The sequence below is a fragment of the Zonotrichia albicollis genome, chromosome 3 (assembly GCF_047830755.1).
Source record: "Zonotrichia albicollis isolate bZonAlb1 chromosome 3, bZonAlb1.hap1, whole genome shotgun sequence".
Lineage (NCBI taxonomy): Eukaryota > Metazoa > Chordata > Aves > Passeriformes > Passerellidae > Zonotrichia > Zonotrichia albicollis.
The window spans coordinates 60,850,383-60,878,141 of record NC_133821.1 but is presented as its reverse complement, the minus strand read 5'-3'; the positions used below and the strand labels follow the sequence as shown (position 1 = coordinate 60,878,141).

Here is a 27,759-nt window from a genome sequence, read left to right as displayed (position 1 = left end):
GTTTGTAAAATTACCTCTTCCTTCTCTTTGGTTTCTCAGTAGCCCAACTTGCGGATGTGGTGCTTTTACAAGAAGCACAAAACTGAGAGAAGGCTTCTATTACTATGGAGCAGTGTCTTTGGAACTTGGGGAATCCAAGCAAGCAGTCTGTGTGGGGGGGAAAACAAAGATTTATTGCTGTGGGAGCTGAGTGCTCTGTTTGCGCTCCAGTGTAAATAACAAAGAAGTGTAAACTTTTTGTAAGTGTGTTATGACTACTGTATATAATGGTAATACTTTTTCATGAGAGTGGGATAGTTGCCTTGGTTTTCTTTGCAGTTTACTGATGCAACTCCTTATTCCATGTGTAAACAGTTTTCTAATTTATTTTGGGTCAGGAGATGAACTTTCATACTTGTGGAACTTTGTGCTGTGAGGAAACAGCAGGTTGTCTATTAAATGCCTGTAATATGAGGGAGTTGCAGTCTGAGGTAAAAAAGACCTTGCAGAGAGATCTGCTTGCATACAGTCTAAATTCCATATGTAATTAAATATTAATTTCTGTCTTGGCATGTGCATGTGAACTCAGTTTTGTTCATGAGAGCTTATAAAATAAAATTCTCTTTATATTGTAGATGTGTGTAATAGTGGACTTTTGTGCTGCAGACTCTTTTGTATCTTAAGAACTGATCATATTAGACGAGTTCTTAAATTGAGTTGTTAAATCTTAAATTAAAGAACAATTGGTATTTTTTCCTGCCATAGTAGGAATGACTTAGTGAAGCCGCTTATTTACGAATTTATTATGAGCTGCTATCACCTGATCTTTTGTCTAACAATCCTGATGTACAAAACCCAAGTCCTGTCAGACTGTTGAATGTGTCCCTTATATCCTGTGTGTCTTCTATTTCCATGCTCAATTATATGGAGAAGACTGACATCTGCATCCCCTTTTACTGCTGAGTCTTATTTGCACAGTTGTAAGAAATTAGTGTGCAAATACCATACTTGCATTTCGGTTTAAAAAAATTATCTTTTGAGTAAAACTGGAGCTTAATTGATTTGATATAGTATGCTTCTAAAATTAAATCCCCATGGCATTTAATTCTTCTGGATTTAGTAATTATTGAACTTTATCATATTCTCCCATTCCTTGATTGGTCCGTAACAGTTTGGCCTTCACTTCCGTCCAATGCTTCACTTTCTTCCAATGCTTCTTCCAAAATAAGCATTTGCTCCTTTCTCTACCTAAACTTGATAATTGCTATGAAATCCGTACAGAATATCCAGCTCAGCCCTATGCTGGATAATTTTACCCTCTTCTATCAAAGCTTCTCATTGTCTTTAGTCTGCTGCTCCGCTCTCTGCTGTACAAGAGCAGCAGGCAGTGACAGGAGAAGGAAGTCCGTGCGGTGTCTGCTGAAGAGGACATGCAGGCAGGTGAGTCCCAGTGAGCATAAGGGCTGTGAATTGGCTCCCTCTTGCTCAGTATCTGCAGTGCAGAGAGGGCAAGCAATCTGGTCTATATCAGCGTTCCTAGATCCAGGCAGTTTCAGAGGTTGTGGCCCTGCTGTTGTGACTGACAAGCAGGATGGAATTCCTTCTTTGAGAGACTGAATTGTGTGCAAAGCCATACGAAAGTTACATCAGTTGCTTTATGTGACCAACAGTTTCTTCTCTTCCTGAAGAACAGTTATTTTGATCTCCTTTTGCAATTTTTCTGTTCTCCCCAGAGTTCATCATTTAACTACAAGTTTGGCCAACAGGAGCAGTTTGCAGTGAGAATTTTGACTTTGGAAGTGTCTTTACATTTTAGAAGGGACTTCTGAGAAATTTCTCTGTACTTCCTAACACAATAATCTAGTGTCAGAAGTATCAGCAAATTTTAGTGAGCTTGTGGTTGTTGGATACTGTCTGATTTTTTTGTCATTTTGATGTGAATTATGCAGTGATATAGTTTATAGCTGATGCACTTCCTTAGGTAAAAGAATAAGTAGTGGACCATGTGATTTCCCCCCCCCACCTACATATGTTACAAGAACAGATTCTTTATTTTATGTAGTTCCAGAGTAAAAAAGTCTGTGGGTTGTATCTGGTAACATCTGACAGTTTTTAATACCAAGAAGTTGGAAAGCTTAGTAAAAGTTAGTAATGAAAAGTTCTATCACTCGTTGCAGAGATTTTTGTCCCTTTCCAGAGCTGATGGAAATGTGGCTTTGTCATCTTATTTTCTTCGACTAAAACTTCTGTATCAACAACTGGGAACCATTCCTGCTTCCTGTGCCCACCTAGAATCCATTTCATGTTTTTCCTACAAATGCTCTTGTTTACATGAAGTCCCTGACTGAATTGCTCAGTCACAATGCAACTCAAGAGCTCTGCTATTGATCTGGGAAAGGAGGAGGCTCAGGAACACGAGTGCTCTATTGGTCTGCTGGCACAATCTTGTGAAAGGTTGTGCCTACTTATCACTGAAGAAGTCAGAAAAACACTCTCCTACCACTCCCAGTGAATTTTTGGGCAGGATGTCTTCCTTCAAGAGGTGCTGAGGTGGTTGCTGGAATAAAAGTCGGTTTTTTGTTTTTCTGCTTGAAAGACTTAAAAAGTATGTATATGGTATCCAATTTTCCAGCTAAAAAATTGAAATGAGTAAACGTTTCACATATTTTGAGTAAAAGGGCTAGAAGGAAAAGTAGACCTTTAAATGCAATCCTTTAAAAACATTTCGGAGATCCTAAAAGATTTGTGTTCTCTATCAGCGAGTTTCCCAATACAAGGAGACTAAGAATGCAATTACCTGACAATTATTGTTGGAATACCACTGCTGACATATTCCTATAATATACCAAACCTATCCAAATACTCACTACTTTGTGAGGGACAATTAATATATCATTTGACATGTATTAATCATTATATTGATATATATTTAATCTATATTATCTCTGTATATGGAGGTACAGAGTTTTTAGATGAAGACTGAGCAGAGAGTCTCCAACAGTATTAACTGACCTTAGTCAATTCTTCTTCTTAGCAATTAATGACATTGTGCTTTAGTTCCACCTGAATAGTAAAATTATATATAGGGTTCTTGCAAAAGCCAAAATGACAAAGGGAACCTACTAGACAAGTTAGCCTTGAGTCACTGATCAGATACCTTGGGGAAAGGAAGTTCTGCAGGCAAGACTATTGAACCAACTAAAAAACAGATATGATCAAATGAAATACAATTGAAGGGAAAAAAAAATCAGGAATTTTAGTGGCTACAAGAAAATGGTCTATGAGAAAACCAGGTGCAATGCAAAGGACCAAAAGATGGCGAAACTAACCTGACAGATGTTGCAAAAGCAGGGGAAAAATCAAGGAGAAAGACACAACTTTGAGGGGAAGATATGAGGGACATGGTGTGGATACTTAAAAAAAAAATTTCGCCCAAGTGAAAGCCATCAAAAGGCATGGCATGCCATCAAGTGCAGGGACATGCACCAAAGCTTGCCAAAATGGATCCATTAAAATCCCAGAAAGAGAATAGAAGGACTTCCAAGCATGACGTCCCTGTGTTAAGGAAGGGCAGCTGCGAAATGTTATTCCCCCTTTTTCTTAAATTTGTTTGCTGGTGGTTCTAGGTACCTGGGAGATATTTATCATCCTGATTCCTCTACCAGGTTCTCAGACCCCTATGTTTTTTACCAATACATTTTTCATCATGATGCTGACTTCACCTACATCTGTATTACTTTCCAGGTTTATCTGTATATTTTATTGTGTACTGTATTTTAGGGCATTGTTGCACATTTATGTGAAATTGAGTAGTTTACAGCGAGGAAGGTGCCTTGCTGTGCCTGTTGTGTGCAAACAAAGAAGGACTGCTGCATCTTGAGATGGTTGGAGACATCTTGGGCACAGTAATCCATGCGCACTAGTGGTTTCAGTTCTCAGGGAAGTAAGAAGGGGAGTCAACAGTTCTGCTATCCTGGACTTCTGCAAGACAGACTTTGGCTTGTCTAGGAGACTGAGTGAATCTCCTGGGGGACAGTCCCACAAGGCAAAGGAGTCCAGGAAAGATGGACATTCTTCAAGAAGAAAATGCTACTGGTAGAGTAGGAGGTGATTTCTGTGGAGGTGGGGAAGACCTCTCTGGCTGGACGGAGAGCTTTGGCCTATGACCTTTGGAAGAAGGGGCCGGCAACTCAGGAGGACTACAAGAATTTTGTGAGGTAACACCGGGAGAAAATTACAATAGTCAAAGCCCAACTAAAACTTAGTCTGACTACTGCAGTAAAAAAATGTTTCTCTAAATACATTAGTAATGACAGGGAGGCCAAGAAGAAGCTTCATCCTTTTCTGGGTATGGGGAGAAACATAGTGACACAGGACCTGGAAAGAGGCTGAGGTACTAAATGCCTTCCTTCTCTCATCCTTTAATAGCTAAACCACTTGTTCCCCGGGTACTCAGCCCTCCAAGCTGGAAGACAGTGACAGAGAGTGGAATGAAGCCTCCATAATCCAAGGGGAAACAGCCAGTGACTTGATGCCACACTTGGACACTCACAAGTTTGTGGGGCCAGATGGGATCCACTCAAGGATACTGAGGGAGCTGGTGGAAATGCTCACAGAGTCACTTTCCATCATTTATCATCAATCTTGGCTAACTGGGGACTTTTACTAAAGCCTTTGACCGTTTCCCACAGCATTTTCCTGGAGAAACTGGCCTATCATGCCTTGTACAGGTGCACTGTGAAAACCTGTTTGGACAGCTGGGCCAAGAGAGTGTTGGTGCATGGAGTTACATCCAGCTGCAAGCTGGTCACTAGTGGGATTTCCCAGGTATCAGTTTGTTGTCATCATATTTCAAAGGCTCCCATACCTTCTTGGTGATTTCTCATGGTCAACTCCTCGCAGCACTGACTCCCTCTTCTTCTCAATACAGACAACAAACTTCAGCCCTCTTCACAGCCCAACCAACAAACTCCAACTCTCTCCTCACCCAGCTTACCCACTCTTTTGTAGCACACATCTCCTTATAGGAAACAGCTGTGGTCTGTTCCTAGTCTTTGGTGATCAGTACAGCTGCAACTCCTCAGGGGTGAAACTACCTTCTGCACTATTCTCTTACATTCTATCTCTCCACATCAGTTCTGTCTTTATCTCAGTGTGGGGATTGCTGTTTGTAGATGTTTCAGTGGTTTAGAGCAATGTACATCATTCTCCACAGTTATGCCTTGAAACACTTTGTTTAGGAACTCAGTCTTGAATTGTGGTGCTAGTTTTCACAATATCTAAAACTGTATTGTGAGTAGAGGCTAAAGATGACAACTGTCCTCCTACTTCAGAGAAATTTGGCACATGTCAGTATTATTTGGCTGGATTATTTACAAATTTTGATTATAATAATCAAAAGGCCCTTCTTCTGATATTCATTATTTTCCCTAATAATCCTGTCATCAGGACCTCTCCTTCTGCAGTGTAAATTTGAATAATTTTTTTTTTGCACACTGGAAGAACAACAGCACAGTGCTTTTGTTCCAGCTGTGTTTCTAGACCTCCTTACATTTTAATTTCTGATTACATTTTCATCCAGCTTGGAAAGCTAAAGTAGGCCTTAAATCACATTATTTATGTATCTTAGGAAGAGTGTTCAGACTTTCATTTTTGGGATGGATGTATTCTGACCTTTGTTTAAGGCTAATTTTAGGCATTTGATTTCAATGGGACACAGAAGCAAAAGCAGCAGTCTAAATTCTCTCTTTAGGTAACAGAGACATGGCAGTAATGTCTGCAGGGGTGGAGTTGGCACTGATTGCTTCAAACTTCTGATCAGCTAAAAATGTCTTAGATTAAAATACATTTGAATATCTTTTTAAAATAATTCATACAAATAGTTTTTACATTTTGCAGATGAACTGCATGGGTTTAACCACAAGAGAGCAGTATCACACCAAGTCTATGTTGCAAGTCTTTAACTAAAAGAAATTCTGCTTTGTCAGCATAAAGTCTCACAACAAAATTTTAATCCCTTTATCTTTTTATTTTTATAGTGATATACACTAAATTGTCGGGGTAGATTATTCTTATTAGCATTATGATGAACTGTATTTATGTGCACTTGGATTAGTAAAAAGTCAACACCTGGCTTATTCCCTTCACAAAATAAAACTGCCACTTCATTTTCTGGGAGAACAGGCTGAAAATTTTATTTGGTGAGTTAGAGAAGAGATTGAGCTGGTAGTAATTTTTTTAATGAAAAAATATTCTCTTTATCCCATGTAAAATGGCCATTGGACATTTCTCTTTGTGGTCCACTACACACACAACTTCTAGCTTATACAAGTGAAAATATGCTGCTTTTTACTGATTAAAAGTCAAACTGACAATAGGGCATAAAGATTCACCTTTTTTTTCTTTCAGATGAAACACTATACTACTCTTCTGTAAACATTTGCATTCTTTGCTCCTCACATGTACACAGTGACTTGAACCAGTTTAGTGTATCCATAAAGCTGGTATGGGGATGCTTGCAGAGCTGGGCAAATTTTAACCTTTAGTAGTGTCAATCTTTAAAGTGTCCACTTCATTCTTCCAATCTGTGCTTTCTCTTTGGTAGCCAACATTTTGTTGAGTTGGAAAAGTTAACCTAGATTGATTGTTCCCGCTTCTCTGTTTCACTTTATAGTTCTTGTGCCATAACACAGCAGCTGTGTTTGCTGGGAGGCAGTTGCCACTGAGCAACAGCTGCTGGCATAAAGGAGCAGGAGGAAGAAATTTAAAGTAAGCTTAGTTTTAGTTTTTTTCCCTGTGTTATTTTTGCCTTATGGCTGTTTGATGCATTGTTACCTTACAGTTTACAGCTGTATGTATTTGTCCTGGTTTTTATAATGGGAACTGTAGGAATAACTGAAATATCAGAGATTGTGTGTTCTACTGCTGAAGTGAGGGGTTTCTGTCCTTTGGAATATTGGGGGTTTTTAATGTGTATTCTGTTGTTTCTTACTCAATTTTGTCTGTCTGCTATTTTTGTCATCATTTTCTAGCAGGTGTTTTTGCTTGACTTGCATACCATGTTTGACTGTCATCTACTGGGGCAGGCTTGATAAGCCAGGCTGTTTTTTTAAACTCTTTCTTTGCTTGTGTGGAAGTGTTTCTGAAGAGAGGACAAACTCAATGTTCTTGGTGTTAATTTATTAAGTGAGGAGTTCCTTACCAGCATGTACAGTGGGAAAATAATATCCAGCTCACTATTTTGTGACAGTAAAAACAGGTAGTTTGAAGATGTGCTTTGGTTTGAGTCAGGTGAGATGTGAGCTTTATCAACACCTCCTGTTCCTGTCTGCTCATTTGACCACTCCAGTATTTTTCGTCCATTTGGATTTTCTTCTTCCGTCTGTTCCTCTCATATGCATTGTCTGCATGTGCAAGAATTATATTAAGGCTTTACTAGTTACATTTCTGAGGAGTCTGCTTTTTCAGGACTTCTAGCAAATCCCCCGCCCATTTATTATTTTTCAGTAGTGGCATGGCCTTTTCTTGCAGGTTTGAAGAGTATACTTTGTATTTAGTGTATCAGAACAATGCAGCTGCTAGTGAGACTTATACCAAATAAGTATAACCTAGCTTGTCACCGAACTAATTTTTGATGTTAAATTAGGTTTTTTAGTTCGCAGATAAAAGAATATATTGAAGAAACATTGACATAAGGCGAGCAAAATAAACAGAATTTGTGAGCTCCTGCTTCGTGCCTTGTGAGCTCTCGGAGCTGTTGCTAGGAGAAGAGCTTGGTAACAGTGCTCTGAGCTGGTAGTTGCCTGGGGAACCCAGAGACACTTGTGCTCTTTCTACACATCTGTACCAAATCACAGTGCTTTTCTTCCATGTACCCCCTTTTTCCTCTTCTCTAGCATAATAAAAATTGTGGGGGATCTTGACCACAGGACTAAGTCCTTTGTCATCCTTCAGCATACAGGTCTCACAGTCAAGACTTAGAAGCTTTTGTGAAAATGGTACTTGGCCAGATCTTGATTGAGCACGATAGTGGTGAATAGCTGGCCCAATACAGGTTGAGGATGGTGAACATCACACCTGGTAATGGGCCCTGGCACTTTTATTTGGAAGTTGTAGCTGTTCTATTGCTTTAATACGAGTAAAAGTCTCGCTTAGGAATTGCATAGATTTTAGGAAAAGTGGAATGTATTTACTTAGGAAAAAGCCCAGGATCACTAATTACCAGTGAAGTAATTATTTGATGGAGGAATAAGTTAAACTCTGCTTACTAGAACAAAAAACTTAGAACTGCAGATGGCTAAGCAATTTAAAACTGCGAATTCTAAAGAAGCTGGCTGTCAGACATATCTGGCCCTTTATATTTACTTTGAATAAATTTAACAGTAATACAGAAGTTCAGAAAATTGTGTCATCTTAGTTTTCTTTTTAAGAAAAGTGGGGTAAGACACATGACTATAGGTCGATTGGCATGTATCAATTCTAGGCAAAAATACCCTGTACAATGGTATCCTTTTGCACAGTTGGAAATATGGGATTGATCTCTTGTGACTTTATTGTAAAATAGATGTTTTAAATCTTCTTTAACAAAAGTAGCTGCAATAGAACAGTGTAAATTAAAATACAACATTTTTATTACCCACAAAAGTGGATGTTAAATGGATGTAGAACTGATTAGCTACCAGATAATAGTAATCACTGAAAGGAAGTATTTCTACTAAAGATTACAGAGAATGGTACTGGACTGATGCTGTTTAATATTTTTAGTAATGAAATAAATTATAAAATTTGTGGATAATTAGAACCAGATATTACATAGAGAGAAATAATGAAGATGTGAATGATGGCAAAAAGCCACAATGATAATGCCGCAGCAGGTTAGGTCTTAAGAAGGAAAGTACATTCTAGTACAGTCAGTTGAAAACTATAAAGCTGTTTCATTCACACTGTATTATTTCAGAAACAGAAAATCTGTTTGCAGTGACTTGATTTGTCAGTGAGTGCATGAAGATTAAAAAAAATGCTAAAAGCATCTTTCTGTGTCAGAGAGAAATTGTAATACTAGGCTATTGTAGGAAGTGAGAACTAAAATAATTTAAATGAGAGTGCATTTCAATAATGGGCATGACATCCACAGTGGAAAGTGGTGACTCTTTATTTCTTCTCTGTAGTAGAGCCCAGTGCTGGTTTGACAGTGACCCAACTACAGAGTGAAACAATTGTCCCTTTTTGACAATGGTGCCTTCCTTCCTCATATGTTTATTTTCTAGTGTAGTTATCATAGGTTGTCTCAGAAAGAGAACAGCTCTTACTATATTTGTTTTACATCTCAAAAGTCCTCTTAGTTTCACAGAGTAACTCGTGCTACTCTTGAAGGTGCAAAGTCTTTGCTGATATTCAGATATTTAAGAAGACTTCATTCCATCATGGATCTCAGTAAAATTGAAGCTTGTAGATGTGCCATGCCAGCTGAAAAATGACATCTGCATTATTATGTAAGATGTCCCTGAGAGCAATGTAACACCCACAGGCAAAACTTCAAGCTGTCAAGTAACTCAAGTGATGATGTAAGCTCTCCCTTTAAATTAATGATACTGAAGTATCAGAAAGAAAGAACTGTGGTTGAATTGGTGAAGGAATAAACTCAAAAGGAAAAAACAAAACAAAACAGGACCCTAAACTCCTAGCAACACATACAGATTTTTTTAAAGGTACCTGGAGGTCATCAATTCACTTTTTCCACAAAACCATAGAAGTTGTGCTCCTTTATTATTGAAGTAAAAGCTTCACATGTTGCTCTTTCACATGTTGCTCTCTTCAGGATCTAGGATGATTTGCTTCTTGACCTCTAACATGACTCTTACTAAATTATTTCTATTATAACAACTTGTCATGGGAGCAGCATGGTGTTCCTTGTGTGGTTCCTGATCCATAACTAGAGCACTCCAAAGTGTAACCACAGTAAAAATAAATAAACTACACCTCTATTTAGCATTTCTCATACAGCATGACTGTTGAGTTGCCATAATCAAAATGCCAGATAATTTTGTTGGTGGTTTGTATTTCAAAGCCTGTCAACATAAAGGCCTAAGTAGTGGAACTGTTCAGAAAAAAATGGGGGCTATTTGTCACACAGGATTATATTGTGACATGTTTAGGTCTTGGGCAGGTGGAGGATTTGGTAAAAGACAGCTGAAGTCCAGACTTTTCCTATGCTTCATCCTAAGAAAACATTAATAGTAATATTATTGTCTGTTCTTTCTTAAAACTGGAAAACTGAAATACTCTTTAAAAAAGAGAAAATATTTCATACTATTGTAAAATATGCTTAATAAAAAGTGGGATGGGAATTGAAGCAGGTCTGAGCCTCAAGAAGCTGTTTCTCTTGAAATCAAAAAGACAGGCTTTATTACAATAAAACCTTCACAGTTTTATCTAGGGAGAATATAGGAATTATCAAGGAAGACAGAAAATAAAAAAGGGGTTGTGACCTTGCACGCAAGTCTTTGCTTCCACTCAACTCAATACCTTTCTGAGTTGTAGCAAAGTCTCTTAGGCCCCTCTCCTGCCTGGCTGACTGCGGAGGCTCGCAAGAATTTTATGTACTTGCTGCATTCTCTGAGTGAGCTGTGAGCTTCTTGCTCTGGCTCTCTTGCATGCGGTATTCTGCAGTTTCTGATCTTTCTATCTTCCAGCTAAATCCAGAGCATCTCAGAGAAGAAAAAATTCCCTGCTTCTCTTGAGAGGGAGGGGGAAATCACATTGTTCTTTAAAAGAATGTAACTTATGAATTCCAATTATGTTTGGAATCATAATAGATACCACCATTTCCCAAATCAAATTATGTTTTGTGTTGCTTTTGATTAGTTGGTGTTTTGAAGAAGCTGACCATAATTAGATATGGAGGGGAGGAGATGAGGGCAAGAAGGTAAAAATGAAGCTTGATAACCAGTTTTAGTTGTCTCCAGGCAGGACATAGATAGACCAAGCACAGAGGATTTGTGAGGATAAAGTGCAAAAGGAAATCAACTGCACAGCTTCTTATCCAAGTTTTTTACTTTGATTCACGAATCCCATCAGGTAACAAAATTTCTGTTTTATCTTTGTAACTACAATGGAGTTAAATGAAGGAAGTGTATTTGGTCTGTTAAAACTTTAGTACACACCTTTAAAGCCAATGTGCCAATGTCACTTAGCCCTTTTGAGTAGCTGATGTACCCATCCCAAATCTTATTTATGTTTCTTGTATCTGCCTTTATATAGGCACTCTTCAGGCAGTGGCATTGTTGAGGAAGATTTCCTTTTCATGTGGGAACTGGGGCACTTACCATGTCCATCTGTGTGCATATTAATTCAGCCCTAGCACTGAATAAAAGACTTCAAAGCACCAAAGTGCAAGGGGCCACTCCTTAATGGTCCATGCAGAAATGGTGGAGCTGGTGGCAGTAACTTTCCTGATGCACTGAGGGAAATAAATGTGCCACATAAATGTTGTACCACAAAGGGCAATGGTGATGCCTCAAACTACTTGTCATCTACATGAACCCTCATCCCAGCAAAACAGTACATTTTTTTGAACAAAGTAATTCCACTCATGTTTTGGTCTCTCAGCTAAGGATACTAATGTATCTATTTTTTCTCCTCCTTCTAGAAGTTGACTTGAAATATATTTACCGAACACAAAGCATGGCAGATACAAACAAGTGATCTTTGGGACAATAGTTTCTCAATCTGCCCTTGAATCTACCGTATGTTCAGTACTTCCTATTTTCTTTGCATTTTGGTTGCCTAATGTGGACTAGCCCCGGAGAATATCTGCAGGTGTTGGTAGGTCTGGTTACAGAAACGAGGCTGGGCATCAAATACATGTGTAAGTGTAGCACCAGGTTTTTGTTTTTGGTAGCTATATTTCTTTCATAAATATGCTTATGTATGAGCTAAGCTCATAGGAATCCTCTACACATACAAATGGAAAATCTGGATTTGGAATGTAACAGCTGCTGAGTAGCATGAGTAGGTCAGGAAAGCATCATTTTAAACTAATGGTGGATTTAAGTATTAAAGTGTATTTTCTTCAGGATTACAGTTTTAGTAATATTTATTTGTAACCAGGAATTCCCTTTTTGTTTCATATAAATGTTCAATCTTTTAAGCTTTTCTGTGTGGTTAAAGGTTAATATATTCTTGTGGCAGCAACTTCCATATGTACTGCTGCACTTTGTTTACCTATGTTTTGATTTGGGGAATGCAGAAGCTCTCAGTCTGCCCAAATGTTCTAATTTTTTATAGGTGATATTAATGAAGCTACAGTATTTTTTCCTCTCTCTCTCCCTCCTGGAGGCTTTTCGTGATTCAAATTGCTTTTTGCCACCCTTTGCACTTCCCACTCTTGTACTTGCACTGTCTAGAGGGGGATGATTAGTATACAAATTGAATTTATCTTTAGGTGGTAGGAGTGCTGGAAATAATAAGACAGCTCCTCTGTTTGTATGAATTCTAATACTCCATTTTAGTTACAACTTCTTAAGACACCCAGATCCCCTTCCTAATCTAGTAGTACAATATATTTAGAGCTCTGTAGGGTAGAGGATTCAAATCTTCTCTCTAAATTATATTACTATAAAATCTGACATGAAATTCATCTGCTGCTGCAATACTTCCTTGTGTCTTAGGCATGGCCAAGGAAGTGCTGCTGCTGGTAGCAAAATCCAGTTGTCATGGATTAATGTGTTGCACGGTGTTCAGCTCTGCCTAAGAGCCAAGCTAGCCCAGGATGCAGTGAAATGATCCACTGGTTTTACTGGTAGAGTGACTTCAAACTCTTCAAACTCTTCTCTAACCTGTGATTCATTTGCTGTCAGTCCCTGAACAGCTGTTTGAGACTCCACTGTACACAACATCAGTGAAACATTGAGAGGTGTAGAACTGGGGACACCACAAACCTGCTTTGCTGGTAAAACCAGAGTATTTTGTAATAGCACTCATTTTATCTAGAAGAGGATTGGGACATTGGAGAGACCCTGCCTTCGTCACCTTTAGAGAAAAGGAGTGTCTGTCACATAATTGATTGTCACAAACATATTACATTGTTTCTTCTCTTGTTGAATAGATATATTTCCAAGATTTTCCACCTGAACTTTAAACAATAATTAAGTATTTAGCCAGGACAAAAATATTGCCATATAATTAATTTTTCTTTTGCTGTTCATTGATGCATTTCAACTTGCTGGTCTGCATTTCTTGTTTTGAACCATGAAACATCAGCATCCATCCAGACAGTGCCTGTGCAGAGTGGGAAGATGTATTGATTTGGCTGTACTTGAAAATAAATATTAAATCTGTTATGGAAAACAGTGGTTTTCCAATGGTGACTGTGTAGAAGACTCCTGGAGAAACCATCACAACTCCAGCCCTATACAGGACAGATCTCTAAGGGGCTTCATTTTAAGATCAATTTTGTGTTCTGCTTGCATCTGGGGGACAGAGGAAGACACTTACTGTGATTCTGAAGGGTGCATTTTTTTAAGAAAAGTTTAATTTTAACATGTGGGCTAAACAGCACTAAAACAAAATATATTTCCAGCTCCTGTATTTTGTTCAATTGTAGTATTTGCATAGCACGAACTATGTGAGTATTGTTGCTGAGCACTTTGAGATACTAATGAATTCTGGCTTGAGAAATGTGTCAGAGTCAGGAAGAGTCCCTGCAGTGATACCCATCAGTGATGACAAGTATTTCTCACTTAGAAATACTTATCCGTGTAGAACATCAATACTTCTCGTATTTTTAATTAAACTTCAAAAGCTTCTGTCATGTTGCACATATAAAGAACATAGTCTGAAAGAGAAATGAGAAAATGGAGATTGAAACTGACCAATGATCCTAAGGAGAACTCATTACTGGAACTGAAACAATAGTTTAAGGAAAACTCCTTCAAATACTTAACCAGGGAAGCATTTTCCCCGGGGTTTGAAAATCCTTCTACTACATGCTTAGGAAAATTACATGGAAATGCTTTCCTTGCTGGGAACTCCATTTATATTCATACAGGAAGTCTAAGGGGAAATTTAGAGAAAAGTTCTTCTCAAAAACAGCACACTAGTATTGGAATATGAATCCTGCAACACACCGCAACACACTAGGAAAGTGATTATTCTGTTGGTAGAAAAGAGAGGCAGTGAGAGAATGGACGCAGGAGGATTTTTGCTGCCTTGTCAAACCAGAATGTCTTCTGCAAACAAAGGAGATCCTTCAATCAACTGGCTTTACCAAAGAACTTGGAACACTTCACTTTTTTTTTTTATTAGCTGTCATTCTTCGACATGATGAATACTTACAGCAGTATGTTAAAAAAGATACAGTTAAATCTCTTGGCATCACTGCATAGCAGTCACAGCATTTTCACACAATCTAGTGCTTCCTTTCAGAATGATGCATATGGCATATATACGCACATATGGGGGCTGATTCTTGGTCCCAGTGAAGTTGGGGGGACCAGTGTTTGGCCCATAGAATTGTATAAGATATGTGACTATGTATATATAAAATGCTTTACAATAAACATGACATATACAATCTTGAATTCAAAGATAAGCAGAATATATTTTACATCCATGTCAAGCTTATGGTCTGCACTTAAAAGTTTATGTACCTAAAATATTGGATGGATTATAGAAACAAAGAGCAACAGTTTGCACCAATCAAAGTAATTTGAATACATATTCATGGCATGAAGCTTGCCTTGTGTTTTTGTTTTGTGTTTTGGGATGGCTTTTTTTTTGCATTTGCAGGGTTTTAATTCGAATTTAATTATCAATTTTTGTGGGCCATGGCGATCATGGGGACATCAGGAGGGGAATGGGCATACTTTATGGACAACTCAAGATTAGTGACTTAAAATATAAGGCAATAAATTATGGCTGGTACCCTGTCTGGTACCTGAAAATAAAATTGTGACTACTTGAGTTTTTCCTTTCTGAGGAGAATTCATTTGGAAGGGCAAAGTGTGCCTTCTGTATCTAATTTGATGGAAACTTTAAGAGAAATTGAAACCCCAGATTGCAAAAGCTGGTGAGATCACTATGCAGTGTAACAACAGCCTTACCTCATTTACAGCTTTCTCATTAATCGTTGGAGAGGTTTTGGTTTTCTTCATGAAAACCAAGCTTTTACAAAACTAATTGACCTGTGTCGTAGATTAGGTTAGACACAACTGTGGTTTTTTTTTTTCTTTTCTTTTTCCTCCATAGACTCTACTTAATCTCAGCTACTCCTTTGTTCCTTGTATTCCAAAGGTACATGGTTTCAATAGTCCTTTTATTCCCCATTTGACTGGTGGCTGAACCATTGACACTTACAAACACAAAAGTAGGTAAAATCTTTACTTAATGACAATGCATATGTATGGATTATTTTAACCAGGCTTATTTTTCACTTATTATCACTTATTGTTAGTTATACAAATTTTTTTTGCCTCTTAGATGGTATAAAATCTTCATTTAGAGGAGCTAAATTCAAATCTTATTTGTGGGGCATAAAAACATTTTAACATCCTGCTTTTAACAGCTTTTTTCTTGTTTCTAGATATGAAAACCTTAACTCAGTTTGAAAACTTCAAAATCTTTCAGCTGCACTGGCCCAGTGGGAAGGAAATATAATTTACAAAGGCCTTCTGTAAAGTGGCTGATAGGGCTGACACCACCAAAATCTGTGTTATCTGCATAGCTTTTCTATTCTGTGCATCAGCAGCCTGTTGGCACACTGGGGAGAAACCCCAGTGCAGAAATGCCCTCCAAACCAGAGAATACCACACGTGTCACAACTGCATGTGCTGTGGGATTGCCTGTACCAGTTAGGGTTTCTAGGGAAATCAGATGGCTGCATTTTGCATTATAGACCCCAGGGAATCTGGCTGCCAGGCATCTGCTGCCAGAGCCTACCCTTTCTCAGCACCTCTGTCTGGAGCACCTGAGGCAAAGTGGCCCAGGCCCAAACCTGTGCAATGGGTTTGGCTCACAAGTAGAGAAGTGTTGCTGGTGCCACCCTGAACCTCTTTCAAGCACTGTTTCATTATACAAGGTGATTGAAATCTAGCAGGTATGCTCAGTGCACCAAAATGCCCCGTAATAATTTTGGCCCCTACTAGTTTGTAAGGGCCTGATAATTTTCAGAAGAACTTTTTAAAGTTGGAAAGTTTTAACATGGTAAGAGCAAACTTGTAATGGAACCTGTAGGTTCCACTTGTAGAAAAGGGCTTGGGTTTAATGTGGCTGTAACAAAATTTCATTTGTACCTAAGCTTTCTGGTTGGACCTATTTTCTGGAAGCCCTTCAGAAATAGCTCGACAATGTTTCTGTCAAGAGGTTTTTATGCTGCTAGATGCTGAGTTTAACTAAATTTCAGAACATTTTAAAAAATTCTTTGAGCTAGATGGCAAAGGGCTTCCATTTCTTAGTAAAAAGACAAAACATGGGAAATTACATTCTTTTGTATGGACTTAAGTGCTTCTAAGCAGCACATTACATTGCTCACATAATGTCCTAATAATTGTCCTACATCTGTCAGAAGGAAAGGTACAACTAAAAAGCTGCAAAGTGGTGGTGCTTCCACCCCCACCACCCCCATGTGCTTAAGAAGACATTTATGTTCTGTAGTTAGAAACAATTTAATTCTACTACAACTCTCTTGAGTGTCCTTTGCTTGCTGTGGTCCTTCTATTATATGAATCTCATTTAGATTAGTGGGAGGAAGAAGGAGGTTTTCTATTGGTTGTACCTTACATAACAGTGGAGGGGCAGAAAAAACACGGCTGGAACACTTTGTGTGCTCACCACGTTTTGCCCCTTTTTACTTCACTGGCTTTCAGCCTCTTTTCTCTGAAGATACATACAAAGAATTAGTGGAGTAAATCATCCTTCACTAAAACTCATGCTTTTTATTTTCCTCTCAACACATTAGTCGCCTTATGAGCATGAACCTTCTCTCATCAAGTCAATATCCCTTGTAATTCAGAAAAATGTATTAGATTTTCCCTCGCACTTCTGCAAGTATATATCTTTCTCATGTTTCTCAAACACCAACTTGAGAAGCTCTTTCTTTGTTGGTCTCTTCAATGTCTTCACATCTCAACATGACTACCCAAATGCGACTACCTGGCCATACCTGCTCGTTCTTTTGGAAAGCAGCTGTACGGATTTGATGTACAGGGGGTTCACAACAACCCTGCACTTCACCTGAATGCAGTTATTTTTTCTTGGGGCAGAAGAGCAGGGGACAATCCCTTTGGTGCAACACAGTAGTGTCTGAGAATACAATCTCAGTGAAATGGTAGAAACTTAAGTAAAGTTTAATAAAGACTTTGAGAACTGAGGTTGTTTATGGCAGAGTTAAGGCCAAGTATCTTTCACAAAGATGAGATCATAGAAAATTCTTCAGCCACTATGATAGCTAGTAGGAATTTTAGTAGTCTGACTACAACACTTTTTTTTCCTTCATTGACTGAGACTAATGTAAAAGTCAGTTGAGTATTCTTTTAATTAAAAGAAAAATATAAATGCATTTTGATGCTGACCATCTAAGGAGGGCATGTGGAGAAAAAATCAGCTACACTGCAACATCTCTCAAGAAAACAACTGAACTCCAGAACTAATGCTGTGCTTTGTAGATGACTAAGCTATTTAGTAAAAATCCACATGTTTGAATAAATGGTAATCATGCTGAACTGTCAAATCATGTGGTGTTGCTGTGGGGCCTGGGGGTTTTTTTGAACTTAAAACTTCAGGCGCTGTGAAACATCTGCCTAGACCGAATGTGCAAGGTGCCATGGATTAACAACACGGACCCATATGGAATGTGTTTGAAGTTTTCAAGAAGTTATCCTGCCAGACTTCATTCCTTAATGACCTCTGATACACCTTGGATAGTGGAAAGGCAGTTCAGAATCATATCTTGTAATTGTATGATTTTGGCAGCTATCAGAAGATGAAGGATGCTAGAAGTTAAGGCTTTTATCCACAAACAATGGTGTATATTAATAAACTCTATACCATATTTACAAATGCTTTCTCTTGTATTAAAACTAACAGTATTCTGTTCACAGTGCCAATGTTTTTACAGGTAGCAATCATCCCACAGTACTCCAGTATTTTGGCATGGGAATCAGTAGCGCTTTCTATTTACAGAAAATGTACACATATCAATATAAACAGGTAACCTGAAACAGTACTCAAAAGATAGATCTGTTTGTGTTTCAAAGGTTTAGACTGTACTACACCTTCCCTTTCGGCTGCGAGGGAATACTGTTCCTTGCAATGAGAAGATGCCCGTCTTTTATCCAAAGTGGCATAAAAATGATTACCAAAACAAGCCTTGTTACACTGAAGGTGTGTATACGGAGAGTAACTTCTGTCCAAGGTTTAGAGATCTGGTGTTTAGTGCACAGAATACAAAAGTTAAAAAGGTTTTTAACCACTAAAACAACCCGACTCTCTGCCCCCTGTGAGCACTGTCCTGCTCGGTCCATGTCCTCTGGATGCTGGAGATGCTGGTGGTTTCATGTGCAGCCCAGCTGCCAGCCTAGAATGGGTGTGGCGCTCTGGGCCTATATACATATGTCACAAAATGACTTGTGGTAAATGAGAAAATCACCAAGAGTGCCTCTCTGTGCTCCCTGTCCTCTCAGTAATCCTCCCTGCTTCATGGCCGCTGGAACTGGCCTGGCTTCCCGGCTGCTGGCTGGGACTCCGTGCTGGGGCAGATCGGGATCAGGAGTGACTAATGGCATCAGGCATGCGCAGAATGGAGAGAGGGGAGAGGAACGTGAAGATCAGAAAGAAACCCAGCAGAACTATGGGCGTGTTCATGAGGACCCTTAGAGCTTTGCCATTTCTTGCATTTGCACGGTGTTGACAACAGGCTCCAGCTCCTCGGGACCGTTTTTGCTGCTGTGACCAAGACGGAGATAGCAGTGCTAGAAGGAAAAGTGCAAAGCTGCCACTAAGGAGTCTCTTCTTCATTTAAAGTCTGTTCCTGGCTGCCAGTCACTTGGCCTGAGTGGTCGTTGCTCCTACTACTGCTGTGTTGCTTGTGGAGCAAACTTCTCCACTTGGCCTTGTTCCTCCTGAGATGGTTTAGCATGTTTTCAGATAGGGGAGTGTTGCCTGTAAACTGGGCCCACCTCTCAAAGAGTGGCTCAACGATGTATGTCATGAAACCTGGAGAAACACACAAGGGACAGCTGGTGAGCAACAAGTTCATTCCACAAGTGCACTCCCCCACCGAGTGCCTAGAAAGCACAGAGCAAGGTAAGTGGCAAAAGCCCCGATGAGAAACAACAACAGACTCTCAGACATCAATTCCTTTTGAAATGCACAGCTTTTGACCAGCATACATGACAAGATATGGCTTTATCTGCGCGTGTCACAGTAAACTCTGTGACAGTCAGCAACCCTTTGAGGAGATATCAGACAAGAAAGTAACAAGTGTTTAACACTGGCTGCAATCTTTTCCCATGGGTATTTTCCCCCTATGCAAAGACTCCTTTGTCTTTCTGTTGAACATTTGGCTTAGATTTCTTTTTGAACATTTTAATTTAGAACACATTTTTAACTCTTGTTGTATCCGCAGCTCTTATTGTTAAAACAACTGGATCAGAGTGGGGCACTGTGGTGAATAAAAGTTTCTCTTAGAGCTTCTGTCATAGTAGGATAAACATGAAGGGAATGAAACTAATACTTACCAATCTGGATGCTTGGTACTGTATCCTTTTGCTGATTACAAAGGGGGCTTATTTCCAGTTCAAATTTTTGTTCCAGATCACCTGCAAAAAAAAGGGAAAAAAAATCTTTTTCTGACACTTTTACATAGGTTTCTCTTCTCCATACCTATGCCACACTCTTACAGTGTCTGCAACTGTGTGAGGAGTTGGAATCTTCTACCAACAATGCCCATGGTAAATGTCTAAATACCTTCATTTTCTGGACTTTTTCTTTTTAGGTATCATAAAATTTATGATACAAAAATTTTAGGTATATAATTTTAGATGAACATTAAATCTGAGCTTGTAAGTGTTCTGAGGACCTTAATTTTTAAAATAGACTCTCTTATGTGAAAGGTTTTTAAGACATTCTAGTTCATTTACTACTTGTTCAGATCACTTCCTACCAGAAAACTGCAGTGTATCAATTTTAGATTTACAGTAGTACTGCGTGGAATTTGCTAGTGTGTTCGTGTGGAAGTGGCTTGTAAAGGGAAGATAAAGGGAAGAGTGTTGAAGCCTGGAATCCCACAGCTGTGGCTGTACTAACCAACAGGTAAGGGCCAAAGCATGGACTCCAGTAATGTTTCAACAGTCAAGAGCTATGGAGCTCAAGTTACAAACACGGAAAAAGGATGAAATTAAAAGTCTGTCTTATTGTGCAGTAGCTGGGTATCAAGCTATGCCTTTGCTGCTGCACTGAGCATATTTATTTCCTGGGTCATCCAGGAAGTCCCCAGAGAGGCATCTGCACAGGACTGACTTGAGACAGAAAAGTAGTTGGCTGAACTCCCAGCCACCTTCATAGCAGAGTATTTTACTAACTGAACCAGGAGGTCTCCAGTTGCAAATCTGGGACTGCCCTGAAGATTCCTGCAGGCAGCTCTTGCTGTGACCAGCCCTGGGGACTGTTTTGAATTGTTGGAAGAAAAACCTGCCTGAGATATCTGCTCGCTCCAGATGCCACCTCAGACTGGCCTTGATGCAGAACTGACCAGGTTTGACATTGAGAAGACACTTATAAACAGTCAGTAGAAATTATTCCTGCACAAATGGTCACACAGGACAGACTTCTGTACATAGTAATGACAGGAGATGTTTTTTATGGAGTGGAATGTAATCAATAGCAACGACCATGCTGGATTTAGGAATTCAGCAGAAAAACATCTCAGAGGATGTAATTTTCTCACTGCCATGCCAAGACAACAGTCACTTTTTCTGCTGAAGGGACTGCATTCCCCATGCCTGCAATTACCTCATGCAAAGATTGCTCTGAGTTAGTTTTGGGTGTAGGGGGTTCCTTAAAACAAACACTCTGTCTGTGAGTGCAACACATTCATCCTTTGTGATTGTTGGCCTTCCCTGCCAGTGTACAATCCTGGTTACTGCAAGAGGTACAGGACCCTTCCTGTCTACAGGAAGGAAGGGAAGTGAGAGTTAACTGTGTGCAAGCTAAGATGTGCCACTTCCCCTCACACAATAATATTTTGTCCATCTGATTTACTAATAAGGATGTGTGAGGGCTGGTTAGGAAAATCTTTCCTGTAAGAAAGACAGACCTGCTAGTTTAGACAAAACACTGTATTCAGCCCATAAAGAAATATTTTCCTTTAAATCCACTGTTTTTGTTTAAAAGCTCTTTTCTCCCCATGAACAGTTTTTGCTATTGTACTACTCAGGTTCTATAGCCCCATATAAAACACTGTGTGCATTTCTAAGCCTTGCCTTTCTTCCCTCTGCAGCATGGAATCACATCTTAAATGTGAACAGAATATTTTCAGTTGTAATTGAGTGCTTAAAAAGCATCAGGAAAACATTTTTAGCTGCATGAACAATCAAAAGGAACAATTTAGCAAAACTCAGACACAATAACAGTTTCTTATGTTTCCAAATGTGCAATTTGTCTTCTTCTCATCTACCCCTCCAAAAATGTTTGACTAAAAGAAAGTTTCTAATTCCAGTGATATCCTCTCTGTAGGTGTTCTGGGTAGAAAATGACTGACTCAAAGTATATCCATATCTGTCTGGCTCAAAGTATATCCACATCTTCTTGTCTTTCAGAAATCACTTAATTGACAAAAATTAGATTTGCTTTTGCATGGTAAGAGCACTGGAAGATCAAGATCTGAGTATCTATTAAAATGGCCTTAGAAATGTTATATTAAAAAATGTTAAAACTTTGTTCCAGGAGGAAGATTAAACAAAGCACTAATTGTGGTATTATCCGTCTCATCTATAGTTAAAAATCAAAACATGAGACCTTGTGGTTTCCAAATATTAAAAATAATGCTGAACAATACGTTCAAGCCCCATCATTGTGTGTAAGGGGGTAGAGAGGTCTACAAAAACACTTTAAAGTGATAATGATATCTAAATGCATGCTATTTAATACTGGGGATGTTGTGCCACTGAACAGGATTACACAGCCACTTGTGATAATCAAACCACAGTTTCTGTATAACTGTCCCACATAAAATGCTCCTTTTCTCCCTGTGGTGCTTCTAACTCTGGTCTCATGTACTCAGGTATCCCCTTTCAGAGGTGTATTTTTGATGTTAGACAAACAAATCTTGAGGAGAGTGGAAAAAGCTTACATTGGTAAGAGTTGAACCTTCTTTCTCAGCGTGGTCCCCTAATACACTAAAGGTGATACTGCACCTCATGAGCTGCCTAATCATGCCTTCACTACACATCTGACTAACTAAACCTGCACTGGGAAAGTTGCTTATGTTGCTTCAAAGGCATCAAAGACATTTCACCAGCTTAAACTGACATTGGCTGAAAATTGACTTGCTGACCTGTTTGTCCTTGTTACAGACTAACTATACCAGGTGCCAGCTCAGATGTGGCTTAATTTTGTAGTGCAGAATATTAAATGAACTAAGAACTTTATTGTGTGCTCTTCCACTTGCCTTCAACTCTCAGGATGCTCTGAACAAAGAATTTAGCAGTGATTAAACTCTGCTGCACCCTGTATTGTAGCACAGCATGACCTTGCCTATGCAGATAGAGCCAAATGGTGTAATTACTGTGTTTCAAAAAAAGCCCTGCTTGACTGTGCTCTCTGCAGGGGTCTGAAAACATTTGCAGTAGGTTCTAGCTGAGGTTTGGCTTGCCTGCTTTGGCCTTTTCAACAGCATGCTGGGAAGCATGTTTGAACCCTTTCTCCGCATTTGCAGGCAGAAGAATGTGTCATATTTGGTAAACAGCGAGGGTAAGGCTCCCATCAGCGTTGTAGTGGGAGCATGAAAAGCGAGACAAAACCCAGTCTGAGGATTTTGGGGCAGCGTGGCGCCGGCACCATTCTAGCTCAGAAACACTCATGGTGACTGGAGGGTCTCAGAGAAGAAGCCAGCCATGGGCTTTGCAGCTGAATTCAAGTGCTGAGGCACAGCAAAACCCTCCCTCCTGCCTGATGCTGGTAGAGGAGCAGAGAAACACTTGCTGCTCTTCTACCCCTTCCCACTTTTCCAATGAGGCAGCGCACCTCTGAAGAGCTCATTCTCAAGGGACATTTCAGTTCTGCCTCTGGCTTGTCACACAGAGATCATGGAAAGCTGATGTGGAAGGGACTGTTGTGAGCTGAAGGGGCTCACCTTGCCGGTAAAACTCTTCGCAGACCCGTTCACTCCACTGCTTGCTCAGATCCCAGACCCGGCAGGGATTGCAAATGTCAGCACACTTGAGTGCAATCTGAAAGCAAGAAGAAAAGCAGTACTGAGAAAGGAAGTTACTGTTTAGCAGTGCTTCAGCAGTAAATCTGCAGCCATGGAACTCCCAGGCCCCAGCAGCGATGCCAGGAAGGGTTAAGATTACCTTTCAGAGGTTCAGCCTCACCCAAATGTGCCCTCTGAGCAAAGAGCATTTATTTAAGCTGCAAACAAAACTTTCATTCAGCCCTCCACTTTACCGTAGTGAGAACAAGAGCAGGGCCAAATTCCAAGGCTGCAAAGTGTTTTGGATATTCCTTGGAAGGAATAAGCCAACAAAAGCCTCAGGCTGGCTCCTGCAGACTGCTTGGCTCAGCATCCGTGGCTGATGACAAGGAAGGAAAGAGCCAAGCTGGTGTATTTGGGCATGATTCCTCTGTGGTCTCAGTGAGTGACCTTGCATCTCACTTCAATTACACTTCATCTTAATGTCTGCATATTTTTGTTTACAAAGCCAAGCACAGGGCTCTCCACACTGCCCCTGGCCTGGTTTCACTTAGTTAACTAGTACTTTTTAGTGCTTTGCAGGAGAGTGAGTACAGGGGAAAAGTTTTTTAAAACCAAGTAACTACTTCAGAAAAGTAAACCATGTAATAGTCTATCTTACTGCCTTGGAACAAAATATCATGTGCCTTGTTTCTTCACAGACTGAACACAGTCATTCAGTCTGACAGAAGTCAGAAGTCATTCTGGCACCCAAGAAGAAAACATAAGTATTTCCTCTTAAGAGTTCAGACCTGTGAACCAGCAGAGGGAAATCTCCAAGTCATTCTTCTCTTTGGATTAAGCTGATTAGCCTTAGTGTTACTGTCTACTGCAAGGACCTTTCAAACATTCTTTAGCTTACTCCAATCAATCAGGAGTTCTTGATCTTTTTCTTTTCTTCTTCCATAACTAATCCACCAGATAAGTGAATCTTACTATCTGTTCCCTTGTTCCTAAGTTCCTAGTGCATAAGAAACTTTTTTTTGCCATAGCTGAGAGCTGTAATTCCTCTGCTTTTGGTATTTGCACAACTTTCCTGCCTTATCTGTCCAGAAATATGGTCAACCTGTAATAGTCTGCCCTGCACAGTCTGTGCAGGAATCTGACAGAAGACTGTGTTTGAGACAGGACAGGTGAGAAGCTACTGCATTCCCCATGCTGCTGGAGGGGGAAGAATTAACAGATCAGCACTTCTTTCCTTGCAGCTGTCGCCTTTTCCGTGACTTTGATGGAAGGAAAATATGTAGGTGCTTGTTTTATAAATGAAAATAATTACTTCAAATTCTTTATGTATTTAGGAATGAAATTAATGTAATTTCTCCAAAGAAGCAAGTGTATGTAGCTACGTTAATCACAATAATGCTTTAATAGATAGAGGTTTACTCTGAAGAGTCTGCTAATGACTACTGCTTAGCTGGAAGAACCAGTATGAACCTATTTGATTTCTGAATAAAGCATGGGCTTTCTGTTAGCTGGTCAGACACACTAGAGAAGCACCTGCTGCCATGGCAACAGCTGTCTCTGCAGAGGCAGTTTCTGAGCATCCATCACGGGAACAGGACTTGGAGACCCAATGTCAGGCTGTCCTAGAAAGAACACCAACGAGGAGGCTCTTCTGCGAAGTGTTAGAAAATAACACCAGTGGAGTGGCATTTGCCAGAAGAGAGAAACACTACAACTGAAGCATTACCTGGGAAGCAGTGTTCAGGAAATAAAATCATCTAGCTTATCTCCATTCCTTAGCATTTGACACTCTCCTGTATCTGTTGCATTCACAGCTTTTTAACTCAAGGAAATTACATAAGGAAATACTGGAGGCACCTTATGCTTGCCTGATGTGCCAGAAGGTGGCAGAAGGGAAGTGTTTATGGTAATAGGTAAGGAGAGGCTGATGTACAGTCATGCTATAATATATTACTCTTAGCATATACTAGGAAACACTGTGACCTGAAAAATTAGTAAAAACAATTTAAAAAAAAATGAAGTTACCTGAAGCATAAAATGTCTGTCCTGCGCATCCTCCAGCCTCAAATCCTGATTGTCAAGATGAGATTTCAGACGGATCAAAAACTCATTCTGCCTGTTGATGTCTGTTGCCAAGATCAGGGAGCCCAACTGCTGCTCAATGTCCTGTCTGCAATGAAGGTAAATAAGCCTCTTTAATCATGGAACCATTCAACATTAAGAGCTCAAAACAACCTGCTCTGGATCACTGGAGCTGGCATAAAGCTCCCTCTTTCTTTATGGGCCCAGTCTGATCTGCATGGTCAGTCTCTGCTGGGTTTTGCAGGGTACAACTGTTCTACCTGCCCAAATGGGTTCAAGAAGAATAGATAATGTAGAAGAAAAATGCTTGTTGGCACGGGTTGTTCTGAAAGCTTCTGAAAAGTGCTAGGAAAGTACAAAAAAACCCACCCTGAAACAACAGCATGTTGCATTAAGAAAAATGCTCACGTCTTACTTCAGCTGCTCAGAGCTGAGCGGTGAATACTGCAACTTTGAAGTTGCAGTCAGAGTTGTGAAGGTCTAGACTGAAGTCCTTTAAAGTTGCTGATCTGATGCAAACAATTTCTGGAGGGATATGGAGCTTACTGCTTCCAGGTAACTTGTTTATATTCTTGGTAGAGTCACTTGTGATTTAAAATGTATTACTGCAGTCTGTTCACTGTCTCAATCTCCCATCCTTGGTGGGACTAACACAAATAAAAAGCTAGCAGCAACTTGGCCAAGGTGCTCATGTGGCTGCTCTTTTTTGGCTCTTTCCATAAAGACTAAACCACATTCCCTCAGTGACATGTGAAGTCCAGAGCAGTCTTAATCAGAGCTCCTTGACCAACTCCTTCAATTTCCTTCTTTTAATCACTAAATCTTTCCATTTTTGGTTGATGCTAGGTAAGATGAAAAATGCCAACAACCCATCTAAACAATCTGTCAGCTCTTGCTGGCATTTTTGTGTTGCTGGTGCTGAGGGTGGCCATTCCATTCCTGTGCTGCAGAAGTGGGTAGGTATTAAAAAAATACTTCTGCTGTATAACTTTATCTCATGGTTTCTCAGTGGCACCAAGAAGGCGCAGGAAGTTCAGGCTATTCGGAAGCCTGGGCCTCTTTGCCAGAGTGCTTTTAAGAAGGGAGAAGGAGGCCATGGGCTGGTTTCCGTGATTCTGGTGGACACTTACGTGACCTCCTTGGGCAGGTGGGCGAGCAGCCGTGACTCCCGGAGCATGCCGATGGTGGAGCGCCAGTGGTGGTTCTCCAGCACCGACACATTCTGCGAGGAACAACACCGACAAACGCAAAGATTAGGATGGGATCCATGGCACACATATGGACTTGCCAGATCACATGATACCCAGAGCTAGTTGGACAAGCTGTAACATGAGCCTAAAATGTGTGCTTTTCAGCCACAGCTGGATTAGAGTAATTGGTCTAGATTTCTACAGCTAAGGACCTTGTGCTTCTGGGTTTCTTAGCTAAGGTCAGCCCCAGAGGCCTGTTGTTCTGCAGTTTTTGAATCCTGCTGTGAACAGAGGAGCTAATCTCATCTGAGTGGGAGGCAGTTTGCATTCTAGCAGATATATTAACAAATAAATTAAAGCAGGAGTGCAAAAGCTTATTTTTACCTCCTACTGATTCCAGGCTGACTTTTCAGCCTCTACAGTTTGAATGCAGAGCGGACAAGAAAAAGAAAACTAAACTGCCAAATTTCCCTTTGAGTCAGGGAACTGCAAACTGCCTGCAGCTGTTCAGTGAAAGCAAGAGGAATAGCAGTACTGCTGAGCATTTGCAGGCTTCAGCAACTTAGTCTGCAACAAATTTTGACTCCTCTTTGTTTCCTTGCTTTCAACTAAGTGGAACCAAAGTTAGGTGGGGAAAAAACTGCGAGGGAGCTGAAACCCAGCTTTCTAGGTTGTCAGTAAATTACAACAAATTTGGTATCTTTTGTCTGATGACTTGAAATTACTATCCTAACACACAATGCATTTTCCCATCATCACTTGTTTAGTTCACAGAGTACTTTCTACCACAAAATGCCTCAGACATGCCACTTGCTCAGAAACCTCTATCATCTGTTCCCTGTTTTGGGCAGTTCACAGCTTTTGCAGTAGATGAGGACTGGATAAGAAAAAGAATACAAAGCACAACCAAACCTTTTGAGCAGGCAGGAGAACAAGGACTCCACCGTGTCACTGCCAGCTGGGAAACTGGAGTGAGAATCCCTCTCTCCAGCCACTGTTCACTTCTAGCTCCCTCACACACATTCCCACAGCTCTGAGGTATTGCTGCCATAGTACTGCCTTTCCTGTGGGACATGATGTGCAGCTTCCACTTTTCCA

General features: G+C 40.0%; 2 protein-coding genes across 5 annotated transcripts in view; one reads left to right on the top strand and one right to left on the bottom strand.

Annotated features, from left to right (window-relative positions):
• MTFR2 (mitochondrial fission regulator 2) overlaps positions 1 to 16,078 on the top strand; it is a 28,051-nt gene extending 11,973 nt beyond the window's left edge. The window contains exon 9 of the mRNA XM_005489194.4: positions 40 to 16,078. The gene's annotated coding sequence lies outside the window, so the exon portion shown is untranslated. The remainder of the gene's footprint in view (positions 1 to 39) is intronic.
• Positions 15,157 to 27,759, bottom strand: part of PDE7B (phosphodiesterase 7B) — a 169,276-nt gene continuing 156,673 nt past the window's right edge. For all 4 annotated transcript variants that reach the window (XM_005489191.4, XM_005489192.4, XM_074537608.1 and 1 more), the window contains 5 exons: positions 26,602 to 26,693; positions 25,415 to 25,559; positions 23,327 to 23,423; positions 19,713 to 19,793; positions 15,157 to 19,188 (listed from right to left, as the gene is read on the bottom strand). In XM_005489191.4, coding sequence (XP_005489248.1) covers positions 18,971 to 19,188; positions 19,713 to 19,793; positions 23,327 to 23,423; positions 25,415 to 25,559; positions 26,602 to 26,693 — 633 coding nt within the window. In that variant the 3' untranslated portion in view covers positions 15,157 to 18,970. The remainder of the gene's footprint in view (positions 19,189 to 19,712; positions 19,794 to 23,326; positions 23,424 to 25,414; positions 25,560 to 26,601; positions 26,694 to 27,759) is intronic.